Below are 17,126 nucleotides of genomic sequence, written 5' to 3' on the forward strand. Positions count from 1 at the left end.
AGGGGGCAGTATTATAGTAGTTATATTCTTGTACATAGGAGCTTTATTATAGTAGTTATATTCTTGTACATAGGGGGCAGTATTATAGTAGTTATATTCTTGTACATATGGGGCAGTATTATAATAGTTATATTCTTGTACATAGTCAGTATTATAGTAGTTATATTCTTGTACATAGGAGCAGTATTATAGTAGTTATATTCTTGTATATAGGGAGCAGTATTATAGTCGTTATATTCTTGTACATAGGGGGCAGTATTATAGTAGTTATATTCCTGTACATATGGAGCAATATTATAGTAGTTATATTTTTGTACATAGGGGGCAGTTTTATAGTAGTTATATTCCTGTACATATGGAGCAATATTATAGTAGTTATATTCTTGTACTTAGGGGGCGGTATTAATAGTAGTTATATTGTTGTACATAGGGGCGGTATTAATAGTAGTTATATTCTTGTACATATGGGGCGCTGTTAATAGTACTTATATTCTTGTACATAGGGGACAGTATTATAGTAGTTATATTCTTGTACATAGGGGCAGTATTATAGTAGTTATATTCTTGTACATAGGGGGCAGTGTTATAGTAGTTATATTCTTCTACATAGGAGCAGTATTATAGTAGTTATAGTCTTGTACATAGGGGCAGTATTATAGTAGTTATATTCTTGTACATAGAGGGCAGTGTTATAGTAGTTATATTCTTGTACATAGGGGACAGTATTATAGTAGTTATATTCTTGTACATAGGGGGCAGTGTTATAGTAGTTATATTCTTGTACATAGGGGGCAGTATTATAGTAGTTATATTCTTGGACATAGGGGGCAGTATTATAGTAGTTATATTCTTGTACATAGGAGCAGTATTATAGTAGTTATATTCTTGTACATAGGAGCAGTATTATAGTATTTATATTCTTGTACATAGGAGCAGTATTATAGTAGTTATATTCTTGTACATAGGGGGCAGTATTATAGTAGTTATATTCCTGTACATAGGGGGCAGTATTATAGTAGTTATATTCCTGTACATAGGGGGCAGTATTATAGTAGTTATATTCCTGTACATAGGGGGCAGTATTATAGTAGTTATATTCTGGTACATAGGAGCAGTATTATAGTAGTTATATTCTTGTACATAGGAGCAGTATTATAGTAGTTATATTCTTGTACATAGGGGGGCAGTATTATAGTAGTTATATTCTTGTACATAGGGGGCAGTATTATAGTAGTTATATTCTTGCACATAGGGGGCGGTATTATAGTAGTTATATTCTTGTACATAGGGGCAGTATTATAGTAGTTATATTCTTGTACGTAGGGGCAGTATTATAGTAGTTATATTCTTATACACAGAGTGCAGTATTATAGTAGTTATATTCTTCTACATAGGGGGCAGTATTATAGTAGTTATATTCTTATACACAGAGTGCAGTATTATAGTAGTTATATTCTTGTACATAGGGGGCAGTATTATAGTAGTTATATTCTTGCACATAGGGGGCGGTATTATAGTAGTTATATTCTTGTACATTGGAGCAGTATTATAGTAGTTATATTCTTGTACATAGGGGCAGTATTATAGTAGTTATATTCTTGTACATAGGGGCAGTATTATAGTAGTTATATTCTTGTACATAGGAGCAGTATTATAGTAGTTATATTCTTGTACATAGGGGCAGTATTATAGTAGTTATATTCTTGTACATAGGGGCAGTATTATAGTAGTTATATTCTTGTACATAGGAGCAGTATTATAGTAGTTATATTCTTGTACACAGGGAACAGTATTATAGTAGTTATATTCTTGTACATAGGGGACCGTATTATAGTAGTTATATTCTTGTACATAGGGGGCAGTATTATAGTAGTTATATTCTTGTACATAGGAGCTTTATTATAGTAGTTATATTCTTGTACATAGGAGCTTTATTATAGTAGTTATATTCTTGTACATAGGGGGCAGTATTATAGTAGTTATATTCTTGTACATATGGGGCAGTATTATAATAGTTATATTCTTGTACATAGTATTATAGTAGTTATATTCTTGTACATAGGAGCAGTATTATAGTAGTTATATTCTTGTATATAGGGAGCAGTATTATAGTCGTTATATTCTTGTACATAGGGGGCAGTATTATAGTAGTTATATTCCTGTACATAGGGACAGTATTATAGTAGTTATATTCCTGTACATATGGAGCAATATTATAGTAGTTATATTTTTGTACATAGGGGGCAGTTTTATAGTAGTTATATTCCTGTACATATGGAGCAATATTATAGTAGTTATATTCTTGTACATAGGGGGCGGTATTAATAGTAGTTATATTGTTGTACATAGGGGGCGGTATTATAGTAGTTATATTCTTGTACATAGGAGCAGTATTATAGTAGTTATATTCTTGTACATAGGGGCAGTATTATAGTAGTTATATTCTTGTAAGTAGGGGCAGTATTATAGTAGTTATATTCTTGTACGTAGGGGCAGTATTATAGTAGTTATATTCTTATACACAGAGTGCAGTATTATAGTAGTTATATTCTTGTACATAGGGGGCAGTATTATAGTAGTTATATTCTTATACACAGAGTGCAGTATTATAGTAGTTATATTCTTGTACATAGGGGGCAGTATTATAGTAGTTATATTCTTATACACAGAGTGCAGTATTATAGTAGTTATATTCTTGTACATTGGAGCAGTATTATAGTAGTTATATTCTTGTACATAGGGGCAGTATTATAGTAGTTATATTCTTGTACATAGGAGCAGTATTATAGTAGTTATATTCTTGTACATAGGGGCAGTATTATAGTAGTTATATTCTTGTACATAGGGGCAGTATTATAGTAGTTATATTCTTGTACATAGGAGCAGTATGATAGTAGTTATATTCTTCTGCATAGGGGGCAGTATTATAGTAGTTATATTCTTGTACATAGGGGACAGTATTATAGTAGTTATATTCTTGTACATAGGGGGCAGTATTATAGTAGTTATATTCCTGTACATAGGGGGCAGTATTATAGTAGTTATATTCTTGTACATAGGAGCAGTATTATAGTAGTGATATTCTTGTACATAGGGGGCAGTATTATAGTAGTTATATTCTTGTACATAGGAGCAGTATTATAGTAGTTATATTCTTGTACATAGGGGCAGTATTATAGTAGTTATATTCTTGTACATAGGGGCAGTATTATAGTAGTTAAATTCCTGTACATAGGGGGCAGTATTATAGTAGTTATATTCTTGTACATAGGAGCTTTATTATAGTAGTTATATTCTTGTACATAGGGGGCAGTATTATAGTAGTTATATTCTTGTACATATGGGGCAGTATTATAATAGTTATATTCTTGTACATAGTCAGTATTATAGTAGTTATATTCTTGTACATAGGAGCAGTATTATAGTAGTTATATTCTTGTATATAGGGAGCAGTATTATAGTCGTTATATTCTTGTACATAGGGGGCAGTATTATAGTAGTTATATTCCTGTACATATGGAGCAATATTATAGTAGTTATATTTTTGTACATAGGGGGCAGTTTTATAGTAGTTATATTCCTGTACATATGGAGCAATATTATAGTAGTTATATTCTTGTACTTAGGGGGCGGTATTAATAGTAGTTATATTGTTGTACATAGGGGCGGTATTAATAGTAGTTATATTCTTGTACATATGGGGCGCTGTTAATAGTACTTATATTCTTGTACATAGGGGACAGTATTATAGTAGTTATATTCTTGTACATAGGGGCAGTATTATAGTAGTTATATTCTTGTACATAGGGGGCAGTGTTATAGTAGTTATATTCTTCTACATAGGAGCAGTATTATAGTAGTTATAGTCTTGTACATAGGGGCAGTATTATAGTAGTTATATTCTTGTACATAGAGGGCAGTGTTATAGTAGTTATATTCTTGTACATAGGGGACAGTATTATAGTAGTTATATTCTTGTACATAGGGGGCAGTGTTATAGTAGTTATATTCTTGTACATAGGGGGCAGTATTATAGTAGTTATATTCTTGGACATAGGGGGCAGTATTATAGTAGTTATATTCTTGTACATAGGAGCAGTATTATAGTAGTTATATTCTTGTACATAGGAGCAGTATTATAGTATTTATATTCTTGTACATAGGAGCAGTATTATAGTAGTTATATTCTTGTACATAGGGGGCAGTATTATAGTAGTTATATTCCTGTACATAGGGGGCAGTATTATAGTAGTTATATTCCTGTACATAGGGGGCAGTATTATAGTAGTTATATTCCTGTACATAGGGGGCAGTATTATAGTAGTTATATTCTGGTACATAGGAGCAGTATTATAGTAGTTATATTCTTGTACATAGGAGCAGTATTATAGTAGTTATATTCTTGTACATAGGGGGGCAGTATTATAGTAGTTATATTCTTGTACATAGGGGGCAGTATTATAGTAGTTATATTCTTGCACATAGGGGGCGGTATTATAGTAGTTATATTCTTGTACATAGGGGCAGTATTATAGTAGTTATATTCTTGTACGTAGGGGCAGTATTATAGTAGTTATATTCTTATACACAGAGTGCAGTATTATAGTAGTTATATTCTTCTACATAGGGGGCAGTATTATAGTAGTTATATTCTTATACACAGAGTGCAGTATTATAGTAGTTATATTCTTGTACATAGGGGGCAGTATTATAGTAGTTATATTCTTGCACATAGGGGGCGGTATTATAGTAGTTATATTCTTGTACATTGGAGCAGTATTATAGTAGTTATATTCTTGTACATAGGGGCAGTATTATAGTAGTTATATTCTTGTACATAGGGGCAGTATTATAGTAGTTATATTCTTGTACATAGGAGCAGTATTATAGTAGTTATATTCTTGTACATAGGGGCAGTATTATAGTAGTTATATTCTTGTACATAGGGGCAGTATTATAGTAGTTATATTCTTGTACATAGGAGCAGTATTATAGTAGTTATATTCTTGTACACAGGGAACAGTATTATAGTAGTTATATTCTTGTACATAGGGGACCGTATTATAGTAGTTATATTCTTGTACATAGGGGGCAGTATTATAGTAGTTATATTCTTGTACATAGGAGCTTTATTATAGTAGTTATATTCTTGTACATAGGAGCTTTATTATAGTAGTTATATTCTTGTACATAGGGGGCAGTATTATAGTAGTTATATTCTTGTACATATGGGGCAGTATTATAATAGTTATATTCTTGTACATAGTATTATAGTAGTTATATTCTTGTACATAGGAGCAGTATTATAGTAGTTATATTCTTGTATATAGGGAGCAGTATTATAGTCGTTATATTCTTGTACATAGGGGGCAGTATTATAGTAGTTATATTCCTGTACATAGGGACAGTATTATAGTAGTTATATTCCTGTACATATGGAGCAATATTATAGTAGTTATATTTTTGTACATAGGGGGCAGTTTTATAGTAGTTATATTCCTGTACATATGGAGCAATATTATAGTAGTTATATTCTTGTACATAGGGGGCGGTATTAATAGTAGTTATATTGTTGTACATAGGGGGCGGTATTATAGTAGTTATATTCTTGTACATAGGAGCAGTATTATAGTAGTTATATTCTTGTACATAGGGGCAGTATTATAGTAGTTATATTCTTGTAAGTAGGGGCAGTATTATAGTAGTTATATTCTTGTACGTAGGGGCAGTATTATAGTAGTTATATTCTTATACACAGAGTGCAGTATTATAGTAGTTATATTCTTGTACATAGGGGGCAGTATTATAGTAGTTATATTCTTATACACAGAGTGCAGTATTATAGTAGTTATATTCTTGTACATAGGGGGCAGTATTATAGTAGTTATATTCTTATACACAGAGTGCAGTATTATAGTAGTTATATTCTTGTACATTGGAGCAGTATTATAGTAGTTATATTCTTGTACATAGGGGCAGTATTATAGTAGTTATATTCTTGTACATAGGAGCAGTATTATAGTAGTTATATTCTTGTACATAGGGGCAGTATTATAGTAGTTATATTCTTGTACATAGGGGCAGTATTATAGTAGTTATCTTCTTGTACATAGGAGCAGTATGATAGTAGTTATATTTTTGTACATAGGGGGCAGTATTATAGTAGTTATATTCCTGTACATAGGGGGCAGTATTATAGTAGTTATATTCTTGTACATAGGAGCAGTATTATCGTAGTTATATTCTTGTACATAGGGGGCAGTATTATAGTAGTTATATTCTTGTACATAGGAGCAGTATTATAGTAGTTATATTCTTGTACATAGGGGCAGTATTATAGTAGTTATATTCTTGTACATAGGGGCAGTATTATAGTAGTTATATTCTTGTACATAGGGGGCAGTATTAGAGTAGTTATATTCTTGTACATAGAGGGCAGTATTATAGTAGTTATATTCTTGTACATAGGGGGCAGTATTATAGTAGTTATATTCTTGTACATTGGGGGCAGTATTATTGTAGTTATATTCTTGTACATAGGGGGCAGTATTATAGTAGTTATATTCTTGTACATAGGGGGCAGTATTATAGTAGTTATATTCTTGTACATAGGAGCAGTATTATAGTAGTTATATTCTTGTACATAGGGGGCAGTATTATAGTAGTTATATTCTTGTACATAGGGGGCAGTATTATAGTAGTTATATTCTTGTACATAGAGGGCAGTGTTATAGTAGTTATATTCTTGTACATAGGGGGCAGTATTATAGTAGTTATATTCTTGTACATAGAGGGCAGTATTATAGTAGTTATATTCTTGTACATAGGAGCAGTATTATAGTAGTTATATTCTTGTACATAGGAGCAGTATTATAGTATTTATATTCTTGTACATAGGAGCAGTATTATAGTAGTTATATTCTTGTACATAGGGGGCAGTATTATAGTAGTTATATTCCTGTACATAGGGGGCAGTATTATAGTAGTTATATTCCTGTACATAGGGGGCAGTATTATAGTAGTTATATTCTGGTACATAGGAGCAGTATTATAGTAGTTATATTCTTGTACATAGGAGCAGTATTATAGTAGTTATATTTTTGTACATAGGGGGATAGTATTATAGTAGTTATATTCTTGTACATAGGGGGCAGTATTATAGTAGTTATATTCTTGCACATAGGGGGCAGTATTATAGTAGTTATATTCTTGTACATAGGAGCAGTATTATAGTAGTTATATTCTTGTACATAGGGGCAGTATTATAGTAGTTATTTTCTTGTACGTAGGGGCAGTATTATAGTAGTTATATTCTTATACACAGAGTGCAGTATTATAGTAGTTATATTCTTGTACATAGGGGGCGGTATTATAGTATATATATTCTTGTACATTGGAGCAGTATTATAGTAGTTATATTCTTGTACATTGGAGCAGTATTATAGTAGTTATATTCTTGTACATAGGGGGCAGTATTAGAGTAGTTATATTCTTGTACATAGAGGGCAGTATTATAGTAGTTATATTCTTGTACATAGGGGGCAGTATTATAGTAGTTATATTCTTGTACATTGGGGGCAGTATTATTGTAGTTATATTCTTGTACATAGGGGGCAGTATTATAGTAGTTATATTCTTGTACATAGGGGGCAGTATTATAGTAGTTATATTCTTGTACATAGGAGCAGTATTATAGTAGTTATATTCTTGTACATAGGGGGCAGTATTATAGTAGTTATATTCTTGTACATAGGGGGCAGTATTATAGTAGTTATATTCTTGTACATAGAGGGCAGTGTTATAGTAGTTATATTCTTGTACATAGGGGGCAGTATTATAGTAGTTATATTCTTGTACATAGAGGGCAGTATTATAGTAGTTATATTCTTGTACATAGGAGCAGTATTATAGTAGTTATATTCTTGTACATAGGAGCAGTATTATAGTATTTATATTCTTGTACATAGGAGCAGTATTATAGTAGTTATATTCTTGTACATAGGGGGCAGTATTATAGTAGTTATATTCCTGTACATAGGGGGCAGTATTGTAGTAGTTATATTCCTGTACATAGGGGGCAGTATTATAGTAGTTATATTCTGGTACATAGGAGCAGTATTATAGTAGTTATATTCTTGTACATAGGAGCAGTATTATAGTAGTTATATTTTTGTACATAGGGGGGCAGTATTATAGTAGTTATATTCTTGTACATAGGGGGCAGTATTATAGTAGTTATATTCTTGCACATAGGGGGCGGTATTATAGTAGTTATATTCTTGTACATAGGAGCAGTATTATAGTAGTTATATTCTTGTACATAGGGGCAGTATTATAGTAGTTATTTTCTTGTACGTAGGGGCAGTATTATAGTAGTTATATTCTTATACACAGAGTGCAGTATTATAGTAGTTATATTCCTGTACATAGGGGGCAGTATTATAGTAGTTATATTCTGGTACATAGGAGCAGTATTATAGTAGTTATATTCTTGTACATAGGAGCAGTATTATAGTAGTTATATTCTTGTACATAGGGGGGCAGTATTATAGTAGTTATATTCTTGTACATAGGGGCAGTATTATAGTAGTTATATTCTTGTACATTGGAGCAGTATTATAGTAGTTATATTCTTGTACATAGGGGCAGTATTATAGTAGTTATATTCTTGTACATAGGGGCAGTATTATAGTAGTTATATTCTTGTACATAGGAGCAGTATTATAGTAGTTATATTCTTGTACTTAGGGGCAGTATTATAGTAGTTATATTCTTGTACATATGGGCAGTATTATAGTAGTTATATTCTTGTACATAGGAGCAGTATTATAGTAGTTATATTCTTGTACATAGGGGGCAGTATTATAGTAGTTATATTCTTGCACATAGGGGGCGGTATTATAGTATTTATATTCTTGTACATTGGAGCAGTATTATAGTAGTTATATTCTTGTACATAGGAGCAGTATTATAGTAGTTATATTCTTGTACATAGGGGGGCAGTATTATAGTAGTTATATTCTTGTACATAGGGGCAGTATTATAGTAGTTATATTCTTGTACATTTGAGCAGTATTATAGTAGTTATATTCTTGTACATAGGGGCAGTATTATAGTAGTTATATTCTTGTACATAGGGGCAGTATTATAGTAGTTATATTCTTGTACATAGGAGCAGTATTATAGTAGTTATATTCTTGTACATAGGGGGTAGTATTATAGTAGTTATATTCTTCTACATAGGAGCAGTATTATAGTAGTTATATTCTTGTACATAGGAGCAGTATTATAGTAGTTATATTCTTGTACACAGGGAGCAGTATTATAGTAGTTATATTCTTGTACATAGTGGCAGTATTATAGTAGTTATATTCTTGTAAATAGGAGCAGTATTATAGTAGTTATATTCTTGTACATAGGGGCAGTATTATAGTAGTTATATTCTTGTAAATAGGAGCAGTATTATAGTAGTTATATTCTTGCACATAGGGGAGGTATTATAGTAGTTATATTCCTGTAAATAGGAGTATTTTGCCCAGCATATACATCACGTTGCTATGTAGATTGCCTCTTTACATTTTTGACAACTATTGTCTCCGCCCAGTGTAGACCACTATGGGCTGATGATGTGCCTCTGCCTCTAGTGGTCACATGTGGGTATGGCAGTCTCCCGCCATGCTAGGATACAGAACTGAGCACAGTTATTATTCACCACGACTTGATTAATATATTGCACTGGACGGATTTGCAGTATAAGCAGTTTACTCCAGACTCCAGAGTGATTTCCTTGTTCGCCGGCGGCGGGTCCCGACGTTGCGTGCAGCTGTTGTGTGTGTGTGGTGCGGCGCTACCTGCAGGTATTAATAACATCAGAACAAAAAAACAATTACAAGGGCATTTAAAGGGGGAGAACGCCGACGCCGCGCTGATTCTTACCGATCCATTCACAACCTCCAAAATTAAACTAAGTAAAGCGACGCGTTCCTGGATGATTTCGGCATCTCGTCATAGTGGAATAATAACTCCCATATCCACAGGCGAAATACGTCCTTCAGACTGGAGCCGGAGCGCCGCGTATCGCTGATGGTTTCTATGTGACGCCCTCGTTTTTTTCTTCCTGGCAGAGGAACGTTCAGTAATTCAGTCATTATACGTGTGACATGTGATAGGGGTGAGTTTTCACCGCCGGTAGGAGTCCCCCCTGCTGAGATTTAGGGTCAGAGATCCCGGGGGGGGGGGGGGGGGGTTTGGTGGAACCTGAGCGTTGTATGGAGACCCTGCGGCAGTAACAGGCTCCTCTTTGGTAGCAGCGAGCGCGGTATATCATTAGGACTACAATGGCACTTTTCCCTGGGGCGATTTTTGCTATTTTGAGCGTGACAGATTTCACTTGTACGTTCACTTGTATACATCACGTTTAGTTTTAATGGTTCGCGTTTGCCCGAAACCGTGCTCATTTGTATTTCCACACTTACATATTTAAGGATCTGATACCGAAAGGAGCACGAAATATATCCGAAGCTTCTGGGCAGATGGGGCCAAATTGGGTATATAGGAGACAGAAATCGGCAATGAGGCATCTCCCAGACCCTGGGCTCGTCCCCTCTCCGGTCGTACGCCATCAGCGTGCCTCTGTAATATTCGTTATACCCGGTACAGCTCTTTTATTTGGACGCTGGGTCTTTGCTCAATTCTTATGGGAAATTGTATGGTCCTGTTATTAGCACAGTATGGCTGTATATATATGCAGTGTTGCAGCATTAATTGTGCAAGGAACTGTTATGTGGTCACTGAATTGTGTGCACTGTATGATACGGTTTAGCACTATATGCAGGTACTGTATTATCTATATACTATATGGTAGTGTACAGTCCCAGCATATAGCGCATAAATAAAGTACTGACATATAGTGCTAAATAACAGTACCATGTAGAGCATAAATATAATACCAGCAGGAAGTGCTAAATAATAGTACCATATAGTGTATAAATATAGTACAGGTGTATAGGGCTAAATAACAGTACCATATGGAGCATAAATGTAGTACCTGTATGTAAGGCTAAAGAACAGTACCATATAGTGTACAAATGTAATTTAGCACTATATGCCAGTATTGTACTATTTACACACTATATGGTACTGTAATCTAGCACCATATGAAGGTATTTTATGTGCACTGTATGGATGTGTTATCTTCCACCACTTATACATTATATATCGCATAGTATGGTATGGTAATTAGCACTGGTGTATTATTTATACGTTATATGGTCCTGTTACGTACACTGAATGGTGGCACTATTGAAGCCTTGTATGGCAGTATAATTTGGTCGGTGTCATGCATCCTTCATCTTACCGTCCATAACCCTTGGTCTGATCAGTAGACCCGTGACACTGAGAAGAGAGGATGGTTGGGATGCTTGGGATTTTGGTTATTAATGTGTTTTCTGTGGTCGTACGGACGAGTGTAGGTTCCCAGCACGAGACCCCCGGACGTCTGACATAATCACGTGGAATCTGTAACGTGACCCCTGTATAGTCCACGGCGGCCGAATGAGTGGACTTTCTAGATACAGGATGTGACATGAGACGGACGCAGGTGGATCTGTGCCACACAGCCAGCGTAATATCTGTAATATTGTCCATGGTAATGAAGGGGGTTTGTGGGGTCCGTATAGATAGCGGCTGTGTGGTCTTATAGCGGTCATATACTGCCATCCTTAGTGATGCCCGTTATGACGTCCAGGGCTGATCAATAACAATCCAGTAAAGATTTAGCAGACACGTCCTCATGACACTGGCGAGTTTACTGCCTGCCGCCCCCGCGGCGAGAACTTTCTTTATGCGCTGGGATGAGATTTGCGCCAGACAATTCCCATCAAGTCGATTCTTTGTTATAGGGGGATACATCATTTACATGGGGGTTTCATTTGTGTTTATTTCTCTTTTTAGGTTTAATAGGGATTGTAATTGTAGCATCCTCCGCCGGCGCTCTCAGGGACGCCGGCGTATAAAGTGCCGTCTCGCGTGTCCTGCACGGATCCGCCTCGCTGACGGTCCGTCATGTCCGCAGATTCAATTTACACTGAAGCGTCCAGAAAAAAAAAAAAACTGACACAGAATCGATGAAACCTACCGTTTTGTGTCTGCAGCTCCTATGCAGCGTTTTTCACTCCTTGGATAAAATAGTAAAAACATTTGTTATTCTCCTTCCCCGGGTCCACCGCTGCTCCGGAAACGTCACGGCAATAGCACACATCACCGCTGCAGCCAATCTCTGAGCGCGGCAGCTAATGCAGTGTCGTCGTGATGTCCCTGATGCAGCAGAGAGGCAGCGATGGACCTGGGGAGGGTGAGTAACAACTTGTTGTTCCTGGGACGCCCCTCTTCCATGTTCACCATATTTTTGGACTCGCTCTTGTGTTTGTCCATGAAGTGGATCTGATGGCGACCGGTGGTCATAGCCAGTGTCAGAACGCCACCATCTCCACAGGCGCTGACTATATGTAGCGGCTTCAGAGTAATCCCACCAGACGATGGCGCCGCCGTGCTGAATGCTCTCTATGACGGGGGAATGTGACGGGTCTCACTAAACTCTGTCGTCTCTTCCAGAACCTGCTCTTCAGTCACGGATAATCCCCCATTGCGAGCGCGACGGAAGATGAAGAGCCGACCGTCTCCGGAGCTGAGGACCGACTGCAGCAAATGAAGGGTTAATGTAGATTATGCGGAGGGTACAGCGGAGCGCCCCAATGTATTATACCACTGCTGAGACGCCATTATATAGACAGTGGTGTTATTCTGTACACTAGGCCACGTGTGGAGAGGAAGTCACATCACGCTTTATTCCCCAGAGCCTCGTGCACATTGGTGTCTGGCGCTGTGCCTGCAGTCCTGTGCAAAACCACTGATCCTTCTGTTTACGGCTTCAGGGCTTGTGCAAAATGACAAACTTGGCTCTGCTGTAACTGACTTAAAGGGGAAGACCAGAAATTGAAAAACAACCTGGCTACCTTCTTCCTGTCCACAGGTTGTGTGCAGCAACAACGCTGCAGTACCAGACACAACCTGTGGACAGGGGTGATGCTGTTTTTGAAAAAAAAAACAACAACAACCTGTTGTTACAATCCTGGACAACCCCTTTAATTCAGTTACTATATTAAATCAGACATGTTCATTCACCCTGCAATATGGCTTCCAGCTGTGTCAGCACAATGTGTCATGTATAGTGGGGAAAATAAGTATTTGATACACTGTCGATTTTGCAGGTTTTCCCACCTACAGAGAATGGAGAGGTCTGTCATTTTTATCGTAGGTCACTTCACCTGTGAGAAACAGAAGCTAAAAATAAAAACCAGAAAAATCACATTGTATGATATTTACACAATTAATTTGCATTTTATTGCATGAAATAAGTATTTGATACAATAGAAAAACAGAACTTAATATTTGGAACCTTTGTTACAATCACAGAGGTCAGATGTTTCCTGTAGTTCTTGACCAGGTTTGCACACACTGCAGCAGGGATTTTGGCCCCCTACTCCATACAGATCTTCTCCAGATCTTTCAGGTTTCGGGGCTGTCGCTGGGCAACATTGAGTTTCAGCTCCCTCCAAAGATTTTCTACTGGGTTCAGGTCTGGAGACTGGCTAGGCCACTCCAGGACCTTGAAATGCTTCTTACGGAGCCACTCCTTAGTTCCCCTGGCTGTGTGTTTCGGGTCATTGTCTTGTTGGAAGACCCATCCACGACCCATCTTCAATGCTGTTATTGAGAGAAGGAGGTTGTTGGCCAAAATCTCGCGATACATGACCCCATCCATCCTCCCTTCAATACGGTGCAGTCTTCCTGTCCCCTTTGCAGATAAGCACCTCCAAAGTATGATCTTTCACCCACCATGCTTCACGGTTGGGAGGATGTTCTTGGGGTTGTACTCAGCCTTCTTCTTTCTCCAAACATGGCAAGTGGAGTTGATACCAAAAAGTTCTGTTTTGGTCTCATGTGACCACATGACCTTCTCCCATGCCTCCTCTGGATCATCCAGATGGATATTGGCGAACTTCAAACAGGCCTGGACATGTGCTGGTGTGAGCAGGGGGACCTTGCATGCCCTGCAGGATTTTAATCCATGACGGCGTAGTGTGTTAGTAAAGGTAATGTTTCACATTGTGGTCCCAGCTCTCTTCAGGTCATTGACCAGGTCCTCCCGTGTAGTTCTGGGCTGATTCCTGACCTTTCTCAGAATCATCCTTACCCCACGAGGAGAGATCTTGCATGGAGCCCCAGACCGAGAAAGATTGACAGTCTTCTTTTGTTTCTTCCATTTTCTAATAATTGCGCCAACAGTTGTTGCCTTCTCACCAAGCTGCTTGCCTATTGTCCTGTAGCCCATCCCAGCCTTGTGCAGGTCTACAATTTTGTCCCTGGTGTCCTTAGGCAGCTCTTTGGTCTTGGCCATGGTGGAGAGGTTAGAGTGTGATTGAGTGTGTGGACAGGTGTCTTTTATACAGGTAATGAGTTAAATCAGGTGCAATTAATACAGGTAATGAGTGCAGAGTAGGAGGGCTTCTTACAGATAAACTAACAGGTCTGTGAGAGACAGAATTCCTGCTGGTTGGTCGGTGATCAAATAATTAAATTGTATTTTATTGCATGAAATAATTATGTAAAAATCATACAATGTGATTTTCTTGTTTTTATTTCTAGATTCTGACTCTCACAGGTGAAGTGACCTACGATAAAAATTACAGACCTCTCCATTCTTTGTAGGTGGGAAAACTTGCAAAATCGTCAGTGTATCAAATACTTAATTTCCCCACTGTATGTACCAACACATGACCTCCACCGCCCACAGCTGCAGTGTCAGCACAGTGTGTCCTGTATGTACCAACACATGACCTCCACCGCCCACAGCTGCAGTGTCAGCACAGTGTGTCCTGTATGTACCAACACATGAACTCCACCGCCCACAGCTGCAGTGTCAGCACAGTGTGTCCTGTATGTACCAACACATGACCTCCACCGCCCACAGCTGCAGTGTCAGCACAGTGTGTCCTGTATGTACCAACACATGACCTCCACCGCCCACAGCTGCAGTGTCAGCACAGTGTGTCCTGTATGTACCAACACATGACCTCCACCGTCCACAGCTGCAGTGTCAGCGCAGTGTGTCCTGTATGTACCAACACATACCGTGCACAGCTGCAGTGTCAGCACAGTGTGTCCTGTATGTACCAACACATGACCTCCACCGTCCACAGCTGCAGTGTCAGCACAGTGTGTCCTGTATGTACCAACACATACCGTGCACAGCTGCAGTTTCAGCGCAGTGTGTCCTGTATGTACCAACACATACCGTGCACAGCTGCAGTTTCAGCGCAGTGTGTCCTGTATGTACCAACACATACCGTGCACAGCTGCAGTTTCAGCGCAGTGTGTCCTGTATGTACCAACACATACCGTGCACAGCTGCAGTTTCAGCGCAGTGTGTCATGTTTTTGCTAACACATCCTGTGTCTTGCCTTTTTATATACATTTATTCAATGCTGCTTATTTACAAGGGACCACCTAATATTCCTCCCCGCCCCCCCATTTATGCCACTTTATAGTCCTGCCTGGATGAGTGGATTATTACGACCTGGGTTCAGTAGATACTCCCATCCTGTGGATTCCACCTTTATATCACCGCCGTCTGTAGATTAGGATGGAGGAAGCTTAGAATATTTGCATGTGCCAAAGAATGGGGGTTGTAGTAGTGTGTTATTAATGCTGCCGTCACCGGCACATTATGGCGGCCGTCTGCTGCCTCTGTGCTGGGCTTTTTATGTATTACAGGTCAGTGTCGCGCCTTATATTTATCTCTTTGCCATGAAACAGATTTTTTTTTTTCTTTGTAAAACTGTCTAAACATAAATAAAAATTACATCGACAGAACCGGACGTCTCTGCGTCCATGCAGCGCCCTCCTCGTGGTATTTGTGGTACTGCAGGTAGGCACGCTCTCTGTTACATCATGGACCCCTCCATTCATTTGTGTGAGAATGGTTCCCGAAACGGAGCGGACATGTGTATGGGGCCTAAAGGCTGAGGAATATGGGGACAGGAGGACGGGAAGAAACAGGAGGTCACGACAGGGGCACGAGGATGGGACGGGGGGGACAGGAGTCCTCTGCACGACTTAGACCGTGGCCTCTTATCTGAGACCCGTATCCAGGTTCTGTCCAGGACATCACGTTTCATCAGCCGCCTCCGCTCTCAGGAACGCCACCGTATAAAGTGACGTATTGCGTGTGCGGCTGCAGGTGTCCTACACGGACTGGATGACGTGTAAGGAAACTCATGAACAAGTTTAATGGTCGCACCCAGTTATCAATTTATTCATAAGCATCCAGGAACATCAACAGAAAAACGGGACAAAATCGATGTCCGCATCCTGCTTGTCACGCAGTCCACCAATGCAAACACCCTGTCTCTGTGCTCATATATGTACAGGAGGAATAACAGAGGGACAATGCAGCATAGTTTTCCAAAATTTTTATTGCAGTGGGGAAGCGAATCTTTACTCATACAGACAAGTTAGGAGAGCAGATACAGAGAATATGGCTCCTGACTAGCCGTGACCAGCAACAAACCGTGCCATAAAAGCCTCATCTACTCTCATCACAGTCATTTCACACCGAACTGATGTGCAGCAGATTTTTAGCCAGTAATTTACATGCAGAAAATCCGATGCATATTATAGTACCAGGAAAGGGTATGAGATTTGATGAAATAATATTCTCACACTGCAGAGAAAATCCATTGTGGAAACTGAAATCAGCAGCATAGACTGCCCGGCGCAGCACTGAGATCAGCACTGGAAACTTACCGGCGCAGCTCTGAAATCAGGAGCAGAACTGACCGGCGCGGAGCGGAACTGACCGTTGCAGCTCTGAAATCAGGAGCAGAACTGACCGGCGCGGAGCGGAACTGACCGTTGCAGCTCTGAAATCAGGAGCAGAACTTACTGGCGCAGCTCTGAAATCAGGAGCAGAACTTACCGGCGCAGCTCTGAAATCAGGAGCGGAACTGAAAGGCGCAGCTCTGAAATCAGGAGCAGAACTGACCAGCGCAGCACTGAAATAAGGA

General features: G+C 38.4%; 1 protein-coding gene across 3 annotated transcripts in view; it reads left to right on the forward strand.

Annotated features, from left to right (window-relative positions):
• Window positions 1-15,933, forward strand: part of CHCHD6 (coiled-coil-helix-coiled-coil-helix domain containing 6) — a 363,492-nt gene extending 347,559 nt beyond the window's left edge. For all 3 annotated transcript variants that reach the window (XM_073644940.1, XM_073644942.1, XM_073644941.1), the window contains one exon: window positions 12,613-15,933. In XM_073644940.1, the coding sequence (XP_073501041.1) occupies window positions 12,613-12,636 (24 nt within the window). In that variant the 3' untranslated portion in view covers window positions 12,637-15,933. The remainder of the gene's footprint in view (window positions 1-12,612) is intronic.
• The last annotated feature ends 1,193 nt before the right edge of the window (window positions 15,934-17,126 follow it).

This window comes from Phyllobates terribilis, unplaced genomic scaffold, assembly GCF_046119375.1.
Source record: "Phyllobates terribilis strain yellow unplaced genomic scaffold, ASM4611937v1 Scaffold_8__6_contigs__length_399053987, whole genome shotgun sequence".
In the NCBI taxonomy this organism is placed as follows: Eukaryota; Metazoa; Chordata; class Amphibia; order Anura; family Dendrobatidae; genus Phyllobates; species Phyllobates terribilis.